Source organism: Anguilla rostrata, chromosome 16 (genome assembly GCF_018555375.3).
Source record: "Anguilla rostrata isolate EN2019 chromosome 16, ASM1855537v3, whole genome shotgun sequence".
In the NCBI taxonomy this organism is placed as follows: domain Eukaryota; kingdom Metazoa; phylum Chordata; class Actinopteri; order Anguilliformes; family Anguillidae; genus Anguilla; species Anguilla rostrata.
This window is the reverse complement of record NC_057948.1, coordinates 6327277-6349873: the sequence shown is the minus strand read 5'-3', so window position 1 is coordinate 6349873 and position 22597 is coordinate 6327277. Positions and strand designations below refer to the sequence as shown.

The 22597-nt window shown below is 48.8% G+C and overlaps 1 protein-coding gene across 1 annotated transcript in view; it reads left to right on the top strand.

Annotated features, from left to right (window-relative positions):
* LOC135241831 (protein kinase C-binding protein NELL1-like) overlaps nucleotides 1-22597 on the top strand; it is a 290330-nt gene that overhangs the window by 257287 nt on the left and 10446 nt on the right. The window contains exons 16-17 of the mRNA XM_064312554.1: nucleotides 8446-8586; nucleotides 19528-19721. Coding sequence (XP_064168624.1) covers nucleotides 8446-8586; nucleotides 19528-19721 — 335 coding nt within the window. The remainder of the gene's footprint in view (nucleotides 1-8445; nucleotides 8587-19527; nucleotides 19722-22597) is intronic.

Below are 22597 nucleotides of genomic sequence, written 5' to 3'. Positions count from 1 at the left end.
CGATGTAACCGAGTCTTAGCCACCGGAGAGAGAAGAGTTCCCATCTCTCCTATCCGAGGAGGCGTCTATTTAAAAAGCCTTTGTTAAACTGACAAATACATATCGGGGAAAGTCTAAAATCCAGAACGTGGTGTCTATCGTGTTCCGGAACAGTCTTTAGCTCAGCCTGCCTTCTTTATGTGGAGTGGGTGGCCACAAAAGCCATAAATCCACCATTTACTCCTTGAAAGATTCGCACTCACCGAAAGAACTTTGGCTACGTGTTGAAAGTGGCTTATGTAAAGGGCTATATCAGCGCAGGGAGAAGCATCTATAGGAAACGGGCGATGGGAAGAGACTCGTCGCTCTTAAAGGCGTAGAGTCGCGGCCCACCTCACCCAACCCTACCCCACCCCACCTCACCCTACCCCAACCTACCCCACCTCACCCTACCCGACCTCACCCTATCCCACCCTACCCCACCTCACCTTACCCCACCCTACCCCACCTCACCCTACCCCACCCTACCCACCTCACCTTACCCCACCCTACCCCACCCCACCTTACTCCACCCCACCTCACCCTACCCAACCTACCCCACCACCCTACCCCACCCTCACCTTACTCACCCCACCTCACCCTACCCAACCTACCCACCTCACCCTACCCACCTCACCCTATCCCACCCTACCCCACCTCACCTTACCCACCCTACCCCACCTCACCTATCCCACCCTACCCCACCTCACCTTACCCACCTACACTTATCCCTCACCCACCAACCTACCCCCCTCACACTCACCCCTTTCTTTCCCCTACGAATGCTTCGCGCTCTGCGCTTCCTCAGAACCTCTCTGTCTCTGTCTCTGTCTCTCTCTCTCTCTGTCTCTCTCTCTCTCTCTCTCTCTTTCTCTCTCTCTCCCTCTCTTTCTGCATCCGTTAAAAGAGAGCCGCTCGGGCCTCCGTTCTGGCGGACATCCGTCTGGCCGTCGCCGGGCCGGACGGACGCCGCACGACGCCGACGCCATTAAACATCCATTACCGCCGTCCGCCGTCGTTATGCCGCAATAAACGTCGCGTCAGCGCGCCGCGAGCATCAGTCACTCGCGAATGGCGGAGGTCTGTCGGCCATCTTAAAAGCCCATTACCTGTAATGCACGGGGATGTCGTCCTTATAAACATGTCCCCCCGGCATCCATTTTTATTATCATCGTTTTTTAATCGTATTTCCTCGAGCTGGCGTCGGCACGCGCGTAATTGCGCTCAAGGAACGCCGGCGGGCGCCGCCCGTGACGGTAACGCATCGCCCGACGCGCGCCCAGACGGGGCGTACCACGGAGTTCGGGGGCTCGGCGGCTGCCGACAGGCCCGTTTCCGTCGAGTACCGCTCTAGCGCGCTCTGTCTCTCTGTGTCAGGTGAGAAAAGCGGGGAAGAGAAGGGCGCATTACGTTTAAATTGTCACAGACACTTTTCTTCCGTCTTCCATCTGCATTTCACGGTCTCTAATGTCCTCGGTTTTCTCGGTGTCGAGGGCAGTTTGGTTTGACAGATAGTTCCTCGTTTACAAAGAAAAAAAAAGACCGTTTTTTTTTTTTCTGTTGTCAGGGTGTTACGGGAAGCTTCTGTGCGCTAGCTCTTACCTGCGCGTCGGGAGAACGAACTCTCTGGGACCCGCGCCAGACGTCGCTCGCGCGCTTTTAACTAAATCGCACACCCGTTTTTCCCGGGTATAAATCCATCCGTTGCGGTCGCTCACGCTAATGAACAACAGCGTTGAGCTGCAGCTACTGAGCTACCGGTGTGTCTGGCACCAAGCAGCTGAATCCCGGCTTCCGAAAAGTCAGCAGTCTCCTCTCTCTTCCTCCTCCCCCCCCACTCTCCCTTAGCCAAGTCCCCCCCCCCCAGCCGCCCCCCCACCCCCACCCCCCCAGCCAAGTCGCACCCCCCCCACGTTTTGTCGTCTGTTATCCTCCACGAGCGAGATGAAGGATGCTCTCTCCGTAAAAAGGGAGCGTTTCGTATTCCGTGGGAAAAAAAATACCCCCCCTCCCCGGGCATTGTTGAGAATGGCGGGGGCCTTCGAGATGGATGGGCCCGCAGGATTAACGGTTCGATATGACAGCGCAACAACGCGGCGCGGCTATGTGTCTTACAAATGAGCGTCACAGGGAGGGGGAGGGGGGGGGGTGTCGAGCGTAGGAAATATAGCGCGGAAAAGCACGGCGTCCCCTGTCCCGATTCCCAACACCAGTTCCGAAAGGTTAGAAGAAAATTCATCTCTCTCAATGAGGCCAAGGGGCTGATTCACTGAGACCTTTAGCATTTAGCATTTTGATAATTGTCCTTGTGAACTTTTATTATTTACGGTTTATATGTATTGATTGTTACTGTATTTACTGTATTTTGCCTTATTATTCTTTCTAAATTTCTGTTTTATTTTAAAATGATTTTTATGACTCTTTTTATTGTTGTTTTTAACTGCGTTGTGTAATCTCGGCGCCATTGTGAACGTGGGCTTCCTCGATGTATCTTCCGGGAATTAAATGAAGGTTGATTGTGAGCATGTGCAAAACACGCTAAGCTAATAACACAGCCAATCACTGGTGCAAAACTAATACCAAAACCAGTCATTGGCCTTTTTGGTTTTGCGTGTGCTAAGTGTCTTGGTAACTCAGGCCTTATGTTTGGACAGAAAATAAGCAAAGATTCTGGGAGGTTGACCAAGTCGAATCAATAGTAATTGCTCATTTAGACCTGACATTAATTGTTTTAATGAGTCTGATGTTTTTTTTTTTTTTATTTTTTTGATTGATCCGAGGCTCATAAACCGAAAAGCAATCGGCGCGGCGCGCGTGCACCGGCAGTCGATAAAAACGTGTTTTCGTTCGAAATCGGACGTGAAAATGCGTCTAAAAAGTTTGTGCCTGAAAGGGTCTGTTGTTCCATGAGAAGAACTTGAGACGATGTCGCCTTAACATTTTGAAATCCGGGGCGTCGCTCGTTAAATCCCAGTGCTGCGGCAGAGCAGATCCGCGAATGTAACAGCAACGATAACATGTCATGAGAAATATCTTGCGGAGGACGCAGGAGATTATCACCGCTAGACTTTTTCTGGCGTGTTAAAACCAGTATTTTTGCGAAACCCGGTATTTTTAAGAGGCGGGAGATTATGAAGAACACGTATGCGTACCGAGTAAAACAACAACACGGCAGAAATTTGAAATCGGCGGACCTGGTGCGAATACCCGTAGTGCATTGCGCCCCTAGACAGTGTTTTGTCGTCGGCAGCACTGAAAGCGCGCGCGCTGCACCGTTACCGCGACGATAGTCGGCTCCGGCTCTTTCGTCTGTTTGAAAACAACGCGCTTTCGATTTGTTTTCCCGCTTGTCGGCGAGAAAAAAAATAAAACGCTCCCGTCGTGCTAAAAAAAAAAAAAAAACAAGCCCGGGTTGTAGCGGAGGTGCGTGAAAAACAGAGCTCCGGCGGCACCTCGTCTTTCTCTCGTCTCTCTAAACTGTGCGTTTCAGCACGCCGCGCTCGACAAAGAGAAGGGTTTTTTTGTTTCGTCTTTTTTGTCGCAGTTTTTGTTCCCCGTTTTTTCACGCGCGCGAAGCCTCCGGGAGGTTCAGGCATCGCGGCTGACTCCGAAGCGGGTGAACCTGCAAAGCGTCGGTCCGTCGCGCGTCGCCTGGGCTGCCGGGGGGCCCTCCCGCTGTCTCTGACGGCCCCTCCCCCCTCCCTCGCTCCCCCCCCCGCCCCCCCTTACGACATAGCTCAGGAGGTCAGAGCGGTTGTCTGGCAGTCGGAGAGTTGCCGGTTCGATCCCCGCCCAGGGGCGTGTCGAAGTGTCCCTGAGCAAGGCACCTAACCCCTAATTGCTCCCAACGAGCTGATTGGTACCTTGCATGGCAGCCGTTCACCATTAGCATGTGAGTGTGTGTGTGTGAATGGGAGAATGAGAGGCATCAGTTGTAAAGCGCTTTGGATGAAAGCGCTATATAAATGCAGTCCGTTTACCGTTTGCTCCTCCATTAAGAGCACTTCCCGCGACTCAGGCCGTTCGTCTCTCCGGGCGAGGGTCGCGTTGACCTCTGTCCCTCCCCCAAAAGTCTCGTGAGGAGGAGGCGTCGGCCTTTAGTCGTCGGTCGCCATTCTTTCGCGGGCGAAAAAACGAAACGTCACATCGGTCAGAAACCTAGCAGGCTGTCCGGGGAAAGACGGCGTGTGACTAAAGAGCGATTGCTGTTGCTCTTCAGCCAATGATGAAAGACTAGCAGCACATGGAGCGTGCGTGTGCTCGCGCGTGTGTGTGCCCGTGTGCGCGTGTGTGTGTGCGCGTGTGTGCGTGTGCGTGTGTGTGTGGGGTGACGGCTCTCATCCAAAATCATATCACGTCAGACCCACACGGCAACACTCTGTACTTTTTTCATCTCCTGTTAGCTGTGCTGTGTGCTGAATCAGACACTGCGCGCGATGTTAAAACATGATGGTTTTTTTTAAAAGGAGGCGTCTTTGCCGCGTGTTGCATCAGGCTAGCGCACTCGCCAGCGGCAACGGCTGAGTGCGCCGGCTGACACAGGCAGGCGGTGGCGGCGGCCCGCCTACAGGCATGCTAACGCTATCGGCGCTCCGGGCGCCCAACCTCCAACCGCCGCCGTGCGCGAAATGCCCATGTTCTGCCTCAGTCTAAAACTGAGGGGCGTGTAGCATAATGGGTGAGGAACTGGTCTCGTGACCTTCAGGTTTGATTCCCCAGGAGGACACTGCCGTTGTGCCCTTGAGCGAGGTACTTAACCTGCTTTGCTTCAGCACATATCCAGCTGTATAAACGGATGCAGTGTAAATGCTACGTAAGAGTTGTGTAAGTCGCTCTTGGATGAGAGCGTCTGCTAAATGCCTGTAACGCAGTGTCTATGGACGGATAACGCAGTGTGATTCCAGCAGCAGGTGCGTACCAGTAGCAAGCAGAAAGAGCCAGTGCGTGGTGTGTATGCTCGTGCGGCAGCCAAGTTTACACCGGCGAAGTAGCCCGAAACGTTCGCGTCCTTGGGCCTGCGTAGAACTAGCTGGGCCGGAGGCGCCTAGGTGGGCGTTCGTAATTTGGTCTGGCGGTTCAGCCGATATAAACGGGCGGGGCCTGGATGCAGTTTGGGTAGGCCGTGGCCCTCCCCGGCCCACCCGCCCGCGCCTGCACCAGTGGTTAACGTGTTATCTTAAAGGGATATTTCACTTTGGTCCCACGCTAAGTAGTTTTGTGGAGCTCACCTCATTGCGTATGCGTCGCGCGCATGCTAGCAGCATCAGACGTCCCCGTTGACCGTTAATGCCAGCGCCGTTCCTCTCCGTGTTCCGGTTCCCATTCACAGCCCGTTCATTTTTTTTGCGACCTCGCCTAAAATGAATTGTTTACGTTAAAGTGAAATGTCCCTTTAACGTGCTAGCGTGGCTTCCCTGGGTCCCTGAACCCACTTGACGAACGGGACAAACACAGCGGGGGGGGGGGGGGGTTAAGCATGCAGGGCCTGGCGTCGGGCGGAGAAGCCGCGCCTTTGACGGGTGGGTTTAGCGGACGGGCGGAGTGGCGGGAATCGCGTCGTTACGCTAAGTCCCGCTAAGACCCTACCGCGGACGGAGCGTTCGCTTTTGAGCGCTGGTATTATCGGCCCCCCGGTTACTGTTTCCAGGAGAAAGACCACACCTCGTGGTGTGAGTTTTTTTTAATTTTTTAAAAAATTTTCAAGCTTTCCACGAAAAGTGAAGTATTTATTGTTTTGTGAATTATATGAAATATTAATGGGATAGTTCACCTTCAAAATGAATGGCAAATGTTCCTTGAGGAATGTCTTGTCTTTTCACCCATAAATGATAGCTCTCCATAGTATATTTGTTCAGATTTGATAGAATCCATCAGAAATAGCAAAAACCATGGGGAAATGAGCAAGACGAGATGAGTAATTTGGAGGCAGTATGCTACAACCATATCTGTAATTATGTAACTTATTTATTTATTTAACTTTTATTTTACTAGGTTTGTTCCTCTGAGATCAGAGAGAGAGACCTGGCCAAGAAGGGCAACACATTGACTTTTAGGCAATACAACATAAAAGCAGACGAAAAGAACAAGGACACGCAAAATGCGCAAAAAATACAATCAAGTGCAAAGAGCGATACACTTCCAGCTGAAAGCATTTACAGTTTCCAAAAGAATCTGTTTCCAGCCTCTTTTACAGCAGGTTTAAGCTCCCTGAGAGCGGCCGAGCCCTGATGTTCTAGCTCTTTCTGAAGGCTATTCCAGGCAGCGGGGGGCAGAATGCACAGAGGCCTTCTCGCCAAACTCAGTGTGGAACAGCCACAGGAAGAGAAGCTTGAGACCATAACCTGTGAGTGCCTTCGCATTTTTAGTGCTATACATCCGCATAAATTGGAAGAAAGCTTGAAATAACTAGAGCCAATCCTGTGCCACCCTACAGGGCTGAAATGGCTTTATAAATAAAAACGCACCAATGACTAACCCTTCCTGTGGACAGAAGACCTCGCTTTCGTTGAGCGCTTCCTGATATGCTAAGATGGCTACTGAGCAGTCGGGAGAGGCCGCGCGGTCTTCGCGGGAGCCGCAGTTTCGCGCACCTCCGCTTTTCCTCGCTCCCCGGCTACGTTGGTTCTCGCGCCTTGTCAGAATCGTCGCCGCGCTATTACTATACTAATACAAGGTACTAATTAACGTGGGAGTACGCAGGCATTATTTCGTACGACGGTACAACAACAACAAAAAAAAGAAGGAAGTCCCGTTTTCTCAGCTTCCCACGACATGGCGCGTGCGACCGTAGCCAAAAAAAAAAAACGATCGCTTTTCTTCCTCCCGGTTTTCGGCCCGCCCGACGGTTCGTCGCTATGGAAACGGGAGAGCGCGGAGGAGAGCGCGCGCGCTCGACCTCCGAGTCGCACGGCGTCAGCTCCGTACGGGTCGGATTCACGCAGACGTGAGGAAGAGGAAGACTGACTTGCGTGACCGGCGTCTACCGCGTGATCTAGACTAGACGTTTACGGCTATGGATAACTGAGGCCTTATGGGCATTGCACCTTGTCTGACCCGTGTTACGTAGTTGGTCCAAAGACCTTCGCCATGCACTTATTGTTTTGCGTCGCTTTGGATAAAAGCATCTGTACTCATTATGGCAATGAATAGCTATTACATGACGAGTATTTTGACTTTTTAGGACCTGTGTTTCGTAGTTGGTCCAAAGACCTTCGCCATGCACTTATTGTTGTACGTCGCTTTGGATAAAAGCATCTGCCATGTCCAAATAATACAGTGCTCATTATGGCTATGAATAGCTATTACATTACGAGTATTTTGACTTTTTCGGACCTGTGTTTTGTAGTTGTTCCAATGACCTTCGATATGCACTTATTGTTGTACGTCGCTTTGGATAAAAGCATCTGCCATGTCCAAATAATACAGTGCTCATTATGGCTATGAATAGCTATTACATGACGAGTATTTTGACTTTTTCGGACCTGTGTTTTGTAGTTGTTCCAATGACCTTCGATATGCACTTATTGTTGTACGTCGCTTTGGATAAAAGCATCTGCCATGTCCAAATAATACAGTACTCATTATGGCTATGAATAACTATTACATTATGAGTATTTTGACTTTTTCGGACCTGTGTTTTGTAGTTGTTCCAATGACCTGCGGTATGCACTTACTGTACGGCGCTTTGGATGATTAACGTGCTGTAGTGATGAAGAAGACACTTCATGCGTGACTCAGCGGGTAAAATGGCGGGTTCCCGATTGACCAGCAGGGGGTTCTGGCACCTGATGAGACATCGCCATCCCGGCCAACCCAAACCCTTCCTTCCCCGAGCGACACTCAGAGAGTGGAAAAATCCAGGTCCAGGAAGTAAAAGTCCTCCCCGGTATTTTGTTCCAGTCGCCTGGTTTTGCTAACTAGCGCAACTCTTCAGCCAGGAGGCAGAGCTAATTAGTGAAATCAGCTGGGCTGAGGTCATGGGTGGAAGAAACACACGGCAGGACTTTTACTTTCTGACCCCTGGACTCTCAGGAGAGCCGAATGTGTGTCACCCTGCAGGGCTGCTGGACACAGTCAGCAAAGCAACAGCACCTCGCTGCAGCAGAATGGTCCAGTGTGTTTTTTTGTACTTGTTTCCAAACAGAGGTTTTAATCCACATCGAAAGGAACATTTATATGAGTGGTCAGAAAAGCAGATGTGTGCAAGGCAAAGTGTTATCGGCTGTAGAAGGAGCCAGAGGGTAATTTCCTATCTGTGTGTGCGTGTGTGTGCGTCTGTGTGTGTGTGCGTGTGTGTGTGTGTCTGTGTGTGTGTGTGTGTGTGTGTGTGTGTGTGTTGTGTGTGTGTGTGTGTGTGTGTGTGTGTGTCTGTGTGCGTCTGTGTGTGTGTCTGTGTGTGTGTGTGTGTGTGTGTGTCTCTGTCGGCAGACATCGACGAGTGTGCGGAGGGCCTGGTCCAGTGCCACAACCACTCGCGCTGCGTCAACCTCCCCGGCTGGTACCACTGCGAGTGCCGGAGCGGTTTCCATGACGATGGGTCCTACTCGCTCGACGGGGGGTCCTGCGTCGGTGAGCAATTAAGCGCGTCTCCCCCTCACCCCTCCCGCGCCGCGGAAGGCCTTTGAAACCACCCTCCCAATTAATTCTAATCTCCTCAGTTAAGTTTCTCACACACCAGCTGCACATCCAGCCAAGGGGATTTTTTTTTTTTGGGGCAGGGGGGTGGGGGGGTGGGGGGTGAAATCGCAGTCCTGCCCCAGCCCTCACGCTTGATAATTCCTTAATAAGGCATTGAACCCCCCCCGAAATGTCCTATTCACAATCATGCGCTGGTGCTGCGTTTCCATTGCCGCTCAACATAATTAGCTGCTAGCAGGTTATTTTCCTCTACTTTCCACAGCCAGGAATTTTTTGGCTGCCGCGCCTCCCCTCAGTCTGCTAATACTGCCGCAAATGAGGTGGGGGTGGGGAAATGGGGCATTAAGCCAAGAGGAAGAGAGTGCGCACAGCCCCCCCCCCCATCCCCCCACCCCCCCTGCCCCCCCCAGGGGCCGGCCCCTGCAATGCCAGAGAACCCGTATCACACATTTAATCATATTGCTCATTTAAAAACAAATAGCATTTCCACCCACCGGTGCTCTCGTTTTGGCGGGAAGCTCGCAGGGGGGGAGAGGAGGGTCGTCCGTCCGGCGGGAACAGGCCGCGCGAGCCGCGGGTCTCTCTCCAGAGAGGCGCGGAGGCACAAAAGCGCTTCAGACAGAAGGGCGTGGCTCGCGCACGGGGCGGGAATGCTCGCCTTCCGTTCAGCGTGGCGCGACGCTACGCACAGAAACGTGCTCTGCGATGAAACGCGACGATACTAAAACACTAAGAAAAAAGGGTGCGGCTCCGATCTTCGTCAAAGTAGACAACTGCATTGACGGGCCTGACGGTTACGCAGAAACGCAGTCTGGATTGGGTGGAGTTAGTCTGAATGCCGATGTGAGGACTGAGCTTCCGGAGGATTAGTTTCTCCGGAAGTTTCTACTCTGCAATTAATTGCTATGGTTTTCAGACTTGAGTGGATCGCATCAACTTACAATCTTGCATCAACAAACAACACCCAGCGAGAAGGGTGTGGCTATTTTTTATTCCGTAGTGGGGCGAGAAAATGGCTTTGGGCAGCTTGTTGTCATAATTTGGGATATGTTGGGCGGTTTTTTTAAATTTTACTCTTCCAGCTGATCATTCATATTCGCTGCTGCTGGTGCAGTTTGTTCCTCCTTCGCCCAGTTCTCCGGTGTCATTGCACCTGAAGCCTGTCAGTTATCGGCCGTGTTTGTTTGCACCAGGTCGGTGGCTATCTCTGAACTTCACCGTCGCGTCTTTCGTCTTTTAGCACGTGACGCTGCGCGTGGAAAAGGTGGAGGTCTGGTGCCGAATGCGAAGCCTGGGTGTTGCTCTCTGCCCTCTCTTTGGTTCAGACTACAAAGTTTGAGAACTTTGAGCTTTCAGTTTCTAGTCTTGATAATAGGCTTTTCATTGCCTTGTTATTGTTTGAAATTCAAAGAAGCCATTATAAGGCTGAGAAATAAGATGAAATTGTCAGACATAGGCTTTATCTTAGACTTACTAAAATCAGCTGTTTGGTACATCATTAAGAATAAAGAGCACCGGAAAGTTCAGTAATCACAAAGAGCCTGGTAGGCCCAGTAAAACCTCTACAATTGTTGACACTGATTGGTTGGGTTTACAGCATACACCACGATAAGCGCTCTGGACAGGCAAACGATTGGCCGGCAATACTAGCTGTGCTCGGCGTGATTTGCAGGGACGCGTTTCAACCAATCATCTTCAGCCGGAAGAAGGCTGAAGGATTGGTTGTGTGAGTCGCTCTGGACAAGAGCGTCTGCTAAATGCCTGTAATGTAAACGTGAATGTAATGTAATGAACTATTTTCACCTTACATTGGCTGTGCACCTCTTTTTTATGGAGAGCAATTGATAGAAATGGCTAAATAACGCATGCATTTGATTTTAATTCCATTGTCGTATATGCAAGTGTAGTGTCATTCAAAGCGTGCTGCTTAATTAGTTTTGCATTCCGTTAAAGTTCTAAATGACATCAGATCAGCTGAGCGGTCCCGTAGGCTACATTGATAAAATATCAATATAGCCTACGCTGCTTGACTGGTGGGATGATTCCACTAATCACGGAAAAAGGAATCGCATCACTTCATCAATTACGCAACGAGTATCAATTATCATCCCATAAAAAAAATATAATGCGTGCGTAGGGCATTTAAATCATTTACGCTTACGCGGCGGCGAAGACTGTGCGAAAATGACTGTGCTGCAGCGTTGTCTGGCTGGCATGGTGCACTGTGTATTTTCCCAGGGAAACTTGTAGTTAGTGTTGACGCACAAGCGGTTGGAAAAAAAAGAATAAAATTTGATTCAAGCAGAAGCAGCGACAGCTGTTAGGCAGAGTGCTAAGGCAGATTTTTTTTACATTTTTACTGCAACTCTGCGGACTACGAGAGAGAAACTGGATCGAATGCAGTGGCCAAGGAACATGTCGTGCAAGCAGAAACATTTCCCATTGAATACCTTTCAGTAAAATGTCATTCATTCGCAAATTTGTGGTAAAGAAATAGCTTTGCTGGTTTGTGTAACGTATTATGGTCATACTTCTGAATATTTGTACTTTTGGTATTGTATATTTTATTTTTGATGCAGATACCACAATCAAAGTTCCTTCATAAAAATTGAAGTTATTCCCCTCTATTTTTTATGTAAAATTCAACCAATGAATATGCAAGCAGGACATATTTTTTCAAATTATCTGCAGTTTTCTGTATATTGGTAATATTATCATCCTGCTCATATATATATATATATATATATATATATATATATATATTACCAGAGGAACATGAGCTGATATTTCTTACAAAATAAGATTGCACAAATCCATGGTATCATTTATTGAACAAATCTGCGGGAGAGATTCAGCAGTAAAATATTTCTTGCGGAGAAAGATGTACCTGACCAGACTGCAAGCAGGGCCATCGGAGATTTTTCAGGGTCTTCCAGATCTTGCCTTGACTTCACCCGCAGCTTCTTCTCAGATGTCTTATTAAAGTCATGAGCTGCAGCTGGAGATTTCACATGCGTCATCGGTGGAAATGTTTTACCGTAAGAGCGAGCCAGCATCGAAAACTCTGTACACAGCAGTTCGGAAAATACCAAAACTGGAGCAAAAATCGCTGTACGCACCAACCTTCAAAGAGTGGAGCCGGCGCTGATTTCGTGAGCGCGGCGTGGATTGCGCTGGGCCTAAACGCCGTTCGTTTACTCTGCCCTGTGACGCTGAGAGCGAGAACCTTCCGGAACGTTCGCGTCGGCCGTCGTACCACAGACCACAGAGAAGCAGAGCGAGGGAAAGGGAAAGTCCTGCCACGGTGACCCCTGTGTGACCCCTGCGTGACCTCAGTGTGACCCCGTGCATCCCCGTGTAGGAGAAGAGGGGGGCGGGGCTTGACGAGGCGTCACACTCCCTGCAGCGGGCCAATCGAAAGCAGTGCTGGATCGTGGCGGCCTGAGCTGGTTAGGGCAGCAAACGGCAGCGGTGATCCTGTGAAGGAAAATGAGCGATTGAGCAAGCCTGCCAAAAAAAAAAAAAAAAAGGCATTTCTGACTGAAGCGGCTGGAAAACACGCAGATCGGCCAGGCGACAGATGTTCAATAAATTGTTTATGTCACAAAGACAAATCAAGGCCTCTCCCATGTCAGTTCCATTCAGCTGAAAAAGATTGTGTGCACAGGTGTTTGGATAATATTCTTTCAGCTCTGAGCTAAAGGACGCTGTGATTCTGCTCTGCTTTTGATTGCCCATCGTGTCTAATTACTTAACTGAATTTTAGCTCCGCTCCTCGTTTCCCCTAGCCTGCATTTGGCAAACTTTTTACAAGTTCAGCTTAGTAACGGTATATTGAATGGCGCCACCTGCTGGAGGGGAGTGTAAACGCACCTGCAGCCAGACGAAAGAAGGCGATATTTTCTTGCAGTGTGTCATCCTATATACTTATATAAAGTGTATTTCAGTTGTGCTGACCCCTCAGTCACTTATTCCTTCGCCTTCCTCCACCCGGTGGCAATATGTCACAGTATGTGGGGAAACTGCGCGATGAAAAATGGCGCAGAGTCGCAGTGAAGTACCCGTACGGGCGGAGGAGAGGCGGTCCGGGGACGCGGCGACGCGGTAGACCGCTGCGGCCTCGCCGCTTTCACCGGGAGGGGGTCGTGAATCCACCCCCGTCCGCGTACCGCGAAGAGAGATCGCACTTCGCAGACTAAGACTCAGCTCCGCTACCCCCCCCCGAAGCCAAGGGGTCGAGGTTGGGGTGCGAGTGGGCTGAGTGCAGGCCACGTTTGCTAAATTTCCGAGGGGTTTCTTCAGTGCAGCCGCTACACACCCACCCTCAGCCACAGCTCTAGTGGATAAGATAGACGCGGACCTCTTCGACCCGACATACTGCTTCTGGCACTAGGATCTTTACTTCACTCTAGTGTGTTTTTCTGCACCTCTGCACTTTGAACTGATGCACTTGTTGTACGTCGCTCTGGATAAGAGCGTCTGCTAAATGCCTGAAATGTAATGTAAAAAGCGATTGCGTCTGCGCTAACGCTGAGCTGTAAGGGGCGAACGTTTTCCCGCGACGGGGGGGGGGGGGGGGTGCTCTTTAACGGTTTCGGGCGTGTGGAGCCTGCGCCGATCTCTCCGGGTGAAATAAACGGGAGTGCGTGGTGCTGTAGACCTGAGCTGCCAGCCGTCACGTTTAGGTGTCGCGACCGCTCGTTTCTCAACCTCGCTGTCCGTAACCGGAATTACATTACAGGCATTTAGCAGACGCCCTTATCCAGAGCGACTTACAACAAGCGCATCAGTTCAAAGTGCAGAGGTGCAGAAAAGCACACTAGAGTGAAGTAAAGATCGTGGTGCCGGAAGTGACCACATAGATCAGGACTCCAACCCTGTAGGGTAACCTGTTCAGCAAATCAACAGAACAATCCTGCCAAGTACAAAACTAGCACTGAAATCACATTTGCCTAATCAGAATCAAACAAAACAATCCTGCCAAATACAAAACTAACGAGATCGAATGAAAATGTTGGTCGTCACTCCTCAAATGTATTAATTAGACACAATGGCCAGGATTCTGTTGACATTTGTTCTTAATGTTCTTAATTTTGGCTTCAAAATTGAATAAATTTCATGTTAAAGGAGTGACCGAACACCTTATTGAGAAAAGCACAGACCGCTATAATTTCATCATTAGGATTGCATTACTCAATTGCTTTCGCTCAATTGCTCAACTACAGTCATGTTTACTTTTGTCTAATGGGAGGTTTCTGAGAACACTTCCTTTTCATTTGAAAAAAGGTCCATAAAATGTAGTTGTAATAGGAATAGAATTTCAAATCCTTTAGAATATTTGGATTAATGCAGCTTTGTAAGGAAATGATGTGTCGTAATAGTTCATGATTAATGGTATGTCGGCATTAGATAACGGTTTGAAAGCACAGCCATATCAATGGCAATGTATATCAGGCAAGAGAACTGGCATTTTTTCCTCAGTTACTCAACTTCTGGTTTAAGCCACGCCCCCTTCTGGGATCGTATCCAAGTACACACAGCTCGTTTTGTTGGTTGCGCAGATACGGATAGCGACATCGCCTCTGTTCTTCGTGCAACTGTTTGTTTCTTCTGCACAAACAGCTTGGCGGGCAGATTCCGGTAATTGCCAAACTCGCTACACTGCGGAGGCAAAAATGTAACGTAATGCCTCGTAATCATGATTAAATTCGTGAATTATAATCATTCATTGTAGGGCTGAAATGTAATCGTTCGTTGTAAGACTCCAAAGCGTTTTTGGAATGTCTCTCCGTGCCTTGTTTATCTTGTTATTCAGCTCTGCAAAAACTCAACCATGGAAATTGGATAACCAAATGGATTTTAACTTCATAACGAATGCAGCCCAACCCTTCAAAATTGATTTCTTCACTTTGGCAGAAGTGATTTCTTAGCCTGCCAATTGAAAGCTGTTTTTATTCAAATTAAATTGAACTCCAGTGTCATTTCATCCATGGAAAGCAGGAGCCCCGAGCGCACAGGTAAGACCGTGCGCTCTAAATGGAAATGCCTTTCTGCATGTAATATCATTTACGACTTATCTTTTTCAAACCGAAATTGTTTTACAAATCTCACGAGCTAATCGCTATATATATACTCTGGCCTGTGCTTGCAGCTGGCTCATAGATGTTAGACTTTGCAGTATTTTGGTAATATGATTGAGGAGTTTTCAGCAGACTTTGCAGTATTTTGGTAATATGATTGAGAGGTTTTAGCCATCGTTTATATCACTAGTTTAATCTCCATTTCCTGAGTGAACCGTGTGCTAACAATGTCTGCTGACTCTGAAGCTAGACAGGGTGCAAATTGCAGGGGGTTCTGGGGGGGGGGTTGACCCGCCCCCCTAATTGAGACTTGAACCCCCTTGAAGGAAGTAAAAACAAAAGCTTAGGGGACGTTTCGAAAATCATTACGTAGGAAAAGTAATTATACAGTAAATATTCAAATGTGTGTCCCCAGCCGTGCGTGATGTAAAATTGCCCTGCAATTTTGAACACCCCTGCGGTGGGTCGTACCATTATCTCAACCATTGCCTGAGCAAGCTCATGAATCACTCATTACATTAGCACATTAATTAAGAGAGAACGTACTGCAGGGCTCAGGGGGAGCTCAGCCCCCACCCAAAAGAGACCTGAGGCCCGCCCCCCCCCCCCCCCCCCAGTCACAATCACATTCCAGCACCCCCCCCCCCCCCCACCGAGTACACAATCACATTCCAGCACCCCCCCCCCCACCCACCGAGTACACAATCACATTCCAGCACCCTCCCCCCCCCTCACCCATCGTTGGTGATCCCCCTCCTCCTCAAAAGCGTGTAAATTCAATCCTGTGTATATAATTACTGTTTCAGTGTTCTGTGTGTTTGCACTTGGTCTAATTGACCTGTAAAGAGTACCATTTCACCGTGGTGTATGGTATATTTTTTAGGGTTCAAAGGGAATTTTCGAGGAAACCCCTCACCAGGGTCTGCCTAGCTTCAAGGAACCCCCTTCTTATCTCTTTTAAGGCTGCCCCTGCAAGTGTAAAATCAAATCAAAATGTGTTTTTAGATTTTGCTTGTGTATCCGTGGAGACATAGCCCTCCCCCCCCGGCGCAACTTGCCGCTTTCTGTTCTCTGAAGAGCGTGCTGTAGTTCTAGTCTTGCACAAAAGGGAGACAAAAGTTCAGCTCCGCCATCCAACTTCTTTTGTCATGCGCCTGTCATTAAATGCAGCCATTCAAGAGAAAGGAGTCTCTCTACATGAAAAGGTACACGGTCATACACTTCACTCATGATAAATAATATAATACTCCTGACAGTTCCCATATCGCGTCTCTGTCAGCCTAGAAAAGAAAGTCTCGCCTAAGTCGGTGTGACAGATCCCTCTGTGCGTTAAGGGGGGGGGAAATCATCTCTGCATTTCTGAGGTTCCGCCTACCACGGGCTGCAGATTGGAGCTCTCGGGTAGAGAGAGCGCGGGGAGTATGGGAGGTGATCTGAATTCCACCCACAGACGCCGTGACCCGGGTGACGAGGCTGGCGGCTGTCGGTGAGCCGTGGAATCCTGGGAGATGGAGTTCAGTTCTCGCAAGTCTGAGTGCGTGCGTGACCTTTGGCTGCTGCGCTCTCCCCGTAGTCTCTGAACGTGAGCGGGATGATCTCCCTCGGTGAGCCGGGGATTCTGGGAGACGAAGTTCAGTTCTCACTAGTCTGAGAGCGTGAGCGACCTTTGGTTGCTGCGCTCTCCCGGTAGAGCCTGAATGTGAGTGTTATAATCTCCCTCGGTGTGCCAGGGATGCTGGGAGATGGAGTTCATTTCTCACAAGTCTGAGTGCGTGCGTGACCTTTGGCTTCTGCGCTCTCCCAGTACAGCCTGAATGTGCGCATTATAATCTCCCTCAATGTGCCAGGGATGCTGGGAGATGGAGTTCAGTTCTCTCAAGCACTTGACCTTTGGCTGTTGCGCTCTCCTCGTAGAGTCTGAAAATGAGTGTGATGATCTCCCTCAGTGAGCTGGGGATTGTGGGAGATGGAGTCCAGCTCTCACAAGTCTGAGACCGTGCTCGACCTTTGACTGCTGCTCTCTCCCCGTAGAGCCTGAACAGTTGGAGACCTTGCCGTTCAACTCATTTTCATACAGTAAAATTCAAACTTTTGTAAAGTTCTGTCATGGTTGGTAAAACTCATCTTCCCATCGAGCATTTCACCAGCATCTCATAGACATCACAGGCTTTGTAATAGACTGTGGGAGTTTGAGCAAGGATAGATGAATGATGTTGTAATAGTAAAAGACAATCACAATTAGCAGAGAGTATTCATGTCGAGGTACATTTTGCTATACTTTTGGTATAACTTCTTGCCCACATCCTCAGCTGTGATTTCTCAAAATCTTAGGAGAAATCTCTTATCAAGCAAATATCGTGTTCTACATATTTTTTAAAAAGATCGTCTTTTTACACTGATCTACACATAATGAAAACACATTTTTGACATTTCTGGGTGAACGTGTCCTCTAAAAGTTCTCTGCGGTCCTCCAGAAGGCTGGCCCATTGATCTAATACGCCGCTTTCATGTAGGACCAAGGTTAGAAACGTTCAGAGACCCAGAGCACACGCCCAGAGCAGCATCCAAAATGAGCAGGCATCTTAATTTCCTCTGTGCCATTTGCTACATGTTTTAGTAATTATAGCCTGGCTTGGGACCGCAGGTGGATGCAGTTACGCGCTCGCACTGTGAGTCGCTCTGGACAAGAGCGTCTGCGAAATGAATGTACTCTAACGAAGGGTCTGGGCCCATTTTTTTTTAGCAATTGATTTTCTTCGTTACGGCACAGCTGGAACAGTTAAATTTAAGCTGCAAGCTTTGTTAACGTCCTGGATTCAATCAACGTTAGTCCTTAACTTGGTTACAATACCAGTACAATACCAGTTTGGGTTCAGCCATTGACGACATGACCTGTTGGGGAGAGGAAGGAAGAATCTCAGATTTAGTTGAGGGAGAACGTGGGACGCTAAACGTGGGCTAGCGTCTTGTGCGTGACGGCGTGTTTCTCCCGCGGCCTCGTCGTCCCCGCGGCAGGCGGAGGGAAACGTGGTGGACGCACCGCCGGGCCACCGCCCCGCCGCCTTTACGTTCTCCGGAACTTTCCACGCTTTAATGGGCTCCCTTAAATTGTGTTTTTCGGCGGGCGAAAACATCACCTTATCCCAGTATCCCAAACGACTCGGGAATCGGCACGAATTTCACCGGCTTTACGTTTACCGTACGTATCCGTCGCCGCGGTTTCCGCTCCCGTAAAAATTATGGGCTGCGTGCTCGCGAGCCCCCCGAGCGGTAAAAATGAAGTGAGGGTATTAACGGTCTCCGTGGTTTTATTAGAGCGTTGTTGAGGGGGGCGGGCTGGGAGGGAGGGGTGGGAACCGTGAATTTGAAACGGACGTGTACGGCCCACGTGCTTCGCGGACAGGAGCGTTAATAACCCGGATCGCGCGTAACGATCAGCGTAAAGCGGAACGAAGCGAGCGCCCCGCGGTCCGCCGTTTTGATGCATGTCACTCTTCCGCGCGGCCTGCCTCCAGACAAGGAGAGCCAGATTCAGCCCCAGAGTCCAGAAGCACGCGACTGCTCCTAGCCGAGTAATTACCGACATCTGTTTCCTGGATAAATTTGTTAGGGAGCGCTCAGTGTGTGCGTGTGTGTGTGTGTGCGCGTGCGTGCGTGAGAGAGTGAGCGAGCGCCAGAGAGAGAGGGACTGAGAGACCCGTGAATCTGTCCGCGGGGCAGAACAGTACTTTTTGTGAAATACGGTACGAAACACCCGTTAATCAGCGGAAGATGGCGAAGGTGCGTCTCCCTTCCTGACAGGTATTCCATTTAGTTTATGCAAATCGCTCGTGTCTCTCTCTCTATCTCTGCCTCCCTACGAAAATTGTCAGCGGCACTTCTTCTGTCGGCGCGCGCGTTTATGTTCGAAGCCAATTAAAATTTATATTTAGCGTTCTTTCCTCAAGGTCTGGCTCGAAGCTAGACTGGGGCGGGGCCGCCTTGCGCCGAGCCAGAGCCCGGTCCTCCCGAACCTCGCGGTTCCCGTGCGTTTCCGACGGGAGCCGCAATTAAAAGTTGAGGGAGCTTTAAAAAAAAATTTTTTTTTTTTTGGAACACTTCTCAGTTGAGAATTTTTTTTTTTTTGCCGTTTGGAAACGCGGCGTTTCTCAGCTCTCCGCCGATGGAGCTTTCATTAACATTCGCTGTAAAAATCGCACATCTGTACGGTACGTGGGGAACTGTTCCCAGTCTGGGTGTCTGGCTCGTTTTAAATTCGTAGTGGTTTGTGCAGAAGTGCACGGTAATGCGGGAATGTTTGTACGAAAGGTCTCACAAGTTATTCGTTTCAGTAAAACCACCCTGCCTCCACACTGCAGTCTTGTGTAACTTCCTTCTTTCAAAGTCTTTATGGAAATACTGCATTCATGTGTTCTAAAATCCAGTTTAAATTGTTGCACGTTGGTAGTAACCCACGGTATATACTGTAGTATGTGCATTTTCTTCAGATGTAGGCATATTGTTTTCTTCAGTTTTGCCCTGGAGGATTGCAGAGGGAAAGTTCCTCTTGATCCCCTAGCACTTTCATGCTACGCTTGTATCTTCATCCAGCACTTTTATTGCACTTGTGTCGTCGTCCTGATGATGTAGCTCTGTCATGTCTTGTCATCGCGACTCATTCTAGTTTGACTTGCCATGGCTTTGTGACCATGCGCAGGCTTACTGCGTGAACTGGACTTGATGTGTGTGTGTGCGTGTGTGTGTGTGTGTGTATGTGCGTGCGTGCGCGCGTGTGTGTGTGTGTGTGTTTCAGACGTTGATGAGTGTGCCACGCAGACGCACACGTGCCTGAGCGACGCGGCCTGCCTGAACCTACCGGGCGGGTTCGACTGCCTGTGCCCCGCGGGGCCCGCCTGCAGCGGGGACTGTCCCCACGACGACGGCCCCAAACACAACGGCCAGGTGTGGACCCTGCAGCAGGACCCCTGTTCCGTCTGCACCTGCAAGGTTGGTGTCCCACACCAAACGCGTACACCCGCGCACACACAGGTATTAAATGTAAATGTAATCCCATATAGAAGAGAACTACTGTAGCCCGCAGTGTTATCGTAAACAGTGACTATTCAAATATCACTGTCTCTAAGTCTTTAAGCTATAAAATCCCATAGTACTCCTGTAAATTTGCAACAGTAAGTTTAGTCTTTTTGTAGAAATAACTATAGTAATATCAAAGGGGAGGAATAATAGCATAGATTTATAAAAGTTTACAATAAGGCACTGAAGAAATATTAGTTTCCCTTTGGAGCTTCGCAGTCGCCCATCACATGAGGTCAGAAGCGAGAAAAGAAAAAAAAGGAATACAGTATTTGAGATGGAATGAGATGGGTACAAAGTAAAAGTCCTCTCTGTGTTTGATGAGGTGGGACGACACATAACCATGGAATCTCTCCAGACCCATCAGTGTGTTTCATCTTCTCTGATCACCCCACAGGTTTTCGATGGGGTTTGTGTCGGCGGACTGGGATGACCACTGCCAAAGCTTTATCCTGTGGTCAGCTGGAACAGCCAGTCGTGACCCAGTTTTAGCTTCAGTCAGATTTTATAGTTAAATCTGGCATTTGTAGGAATCCCCAGTGTGGTGTGTCCTATCAAGGTTGCCAGAGCATTTGGATGCCAGAAAAGTCCAACATATTCTCCAGCATACATCTCAGTGAGAATTATGCTATTTTATGCATGACCATATCTCTCTTTATATACCAAACACACCTCTGGGGTCTGCAGCCAGAAAGCTCAATTTTCATCTCATTTGACCATAGAACCTGTTTGAATCAAAGTTCCAATAACGCTTTAACAAACTCCCAGAACTTACATTTGTGGTTTTGTTGAAAGGCCAGGATTTCTTCTGGCAAACCTTCCAAAGAGCTCGCTGGCATGGAGGCGGCGTTTAATTATAGTTCTGGAGACTTGGTGATCCCAAGAGGCAACCCGCTTCTGCAGTTCTCCTGCTGCAATTCTGCTGATGATTTTTTGGCTCTCCAACAGGTTCATCCAGCGTTGCCAGGCGGGAAATATTAAACTATCGTACCCGAGGCTTAAAATTATCGGATTTTAAAGAAAATTATCGTACGCGGCCAAAAAAAGGAGAAATCACATGTGTAAATATGTAATTTCACAAAAATAGTGTATTTATTGTAAGCAACAACCTTGTTTGACACGCCTACTCAGCCAATGAGTCCAATACCAACAGCCACAAAGGGGAGAAAAACATTTGCGTGCCACATACGCTGTGTGGAAGCAGGCAACTTCCTGGACCCTACTCAAATGAATGAGACTCACACTAAAAAGCCCGGACTACGGATAATGTCTACAATTAAATCGCAATCGCTCAAACGTAATCGTTATAATTGAGAGCTGTAACGTTACAATTCATCAGCAATGGAAACAACAGTTGTACAAGTCATCAGTGTAGAATTATAACGTTACGCTTGTGTCAATGTATTTAGTATGCCGTATCAATATTTTGTTTGTTCTTGTGAAAACAGTTCTATTTTCAAAACGTCCAAAAAGTCTCTCGGACGGCAGCCGTGCTCGCTCCCATGGGGGCACGCACGTCATGCATCAAGCATAATGATTGGCTGGAAAGACGCGACCTGTGTTTTTAAATGACTTTGCCTCTAAATACAGATCTACACTTTTTGTGAAATGGCGAAATTATCGTATATTTGGACACTTTTTGGCATTAATGATCGTACAGAGGGAAAAATTATGGCACAAATATGATAATTATCATACACCTGGCAACGCTGGGTTCATCACAGCTTCCGTTGTGGTAAGCTTCTTAATTATCGCCCTAATAGAGGAGATGATTATTTTCAGGTGTTTAGCTAGTGTTTTAGCCATTGCTTGAATTCAGTCAACAACATTTTGGCTAATTTCATTTGTGTTCTCTGGCCTTCCACATGTTGGTGGACAAGAAAGGGAGCTTGGTATGTGTCACCTCATAATTAGACCCCAGTGAAACATGGGGCTTAAGTGAATGATGTCCACTCAAGACTCAAGACTCAGATGAACTTAAAAAAGTAAAATATCAATCGCAAGATACTTCTATTAGATTTTTTCAATAAGGATGTATAAGGGCACCAATAATTGTGACACAAGTACGCAATACATTTTTTCATAGCCTTTTTTTTTTTATTAAGGGTGCTAACAATTCTGGAGGGCACTTTATAATCACATACACACACACACACACACACACACATGCACACACACTCGTTCAGCCATGTGTGCCACCATACAGGAGGCCTGGACACGTTTGTCCTGAGCCGATGCAGGTGTTGCTTTTTCCCCACGCAAACAGTTTCCCTCATTAATTTCGGTAATCGCTGAACCGGCAAATCTGTTGTTGCGAGGAAAACGACGAGCGCCTGAATTTAATCGCGTACGAGTCGAGGTTTGAGGTCGGGCTGACTCCGCGTCGCGAGCGCCGCGGCAGTCGTCGTCGTTAAGCGCGACAGGTGTTTGTAGTAGCGTCCTCGTTAGCGCGTAGCATTTGTTCGCTGTAGATTCGCGTTGCGGTTCTCCGGCCGCAGCTGGTGTCGTGTCTGTCTGCGGGCCCAATCTGCAAGGTATTGGAACGGAGTGTAGCACAGTGGGTAAGGAACTGGGCTTGTAACCGAAAGGTCGCAGGTTCGATTCCCGGGTAGGACACTGCCGTTGTACCCTTGAGCAAGGTACTTAACCAAAATTGCTTCAGTATATATCCAGCTGTATAAATAAATGGATACAATGTAAAATGCTATGTAAACGTTGTGTAAGTCGCTCTGGATAAGAGCGTCTGCTAAATGCCTGTAATGTAATAATGTAATGTAATGTAATGTATT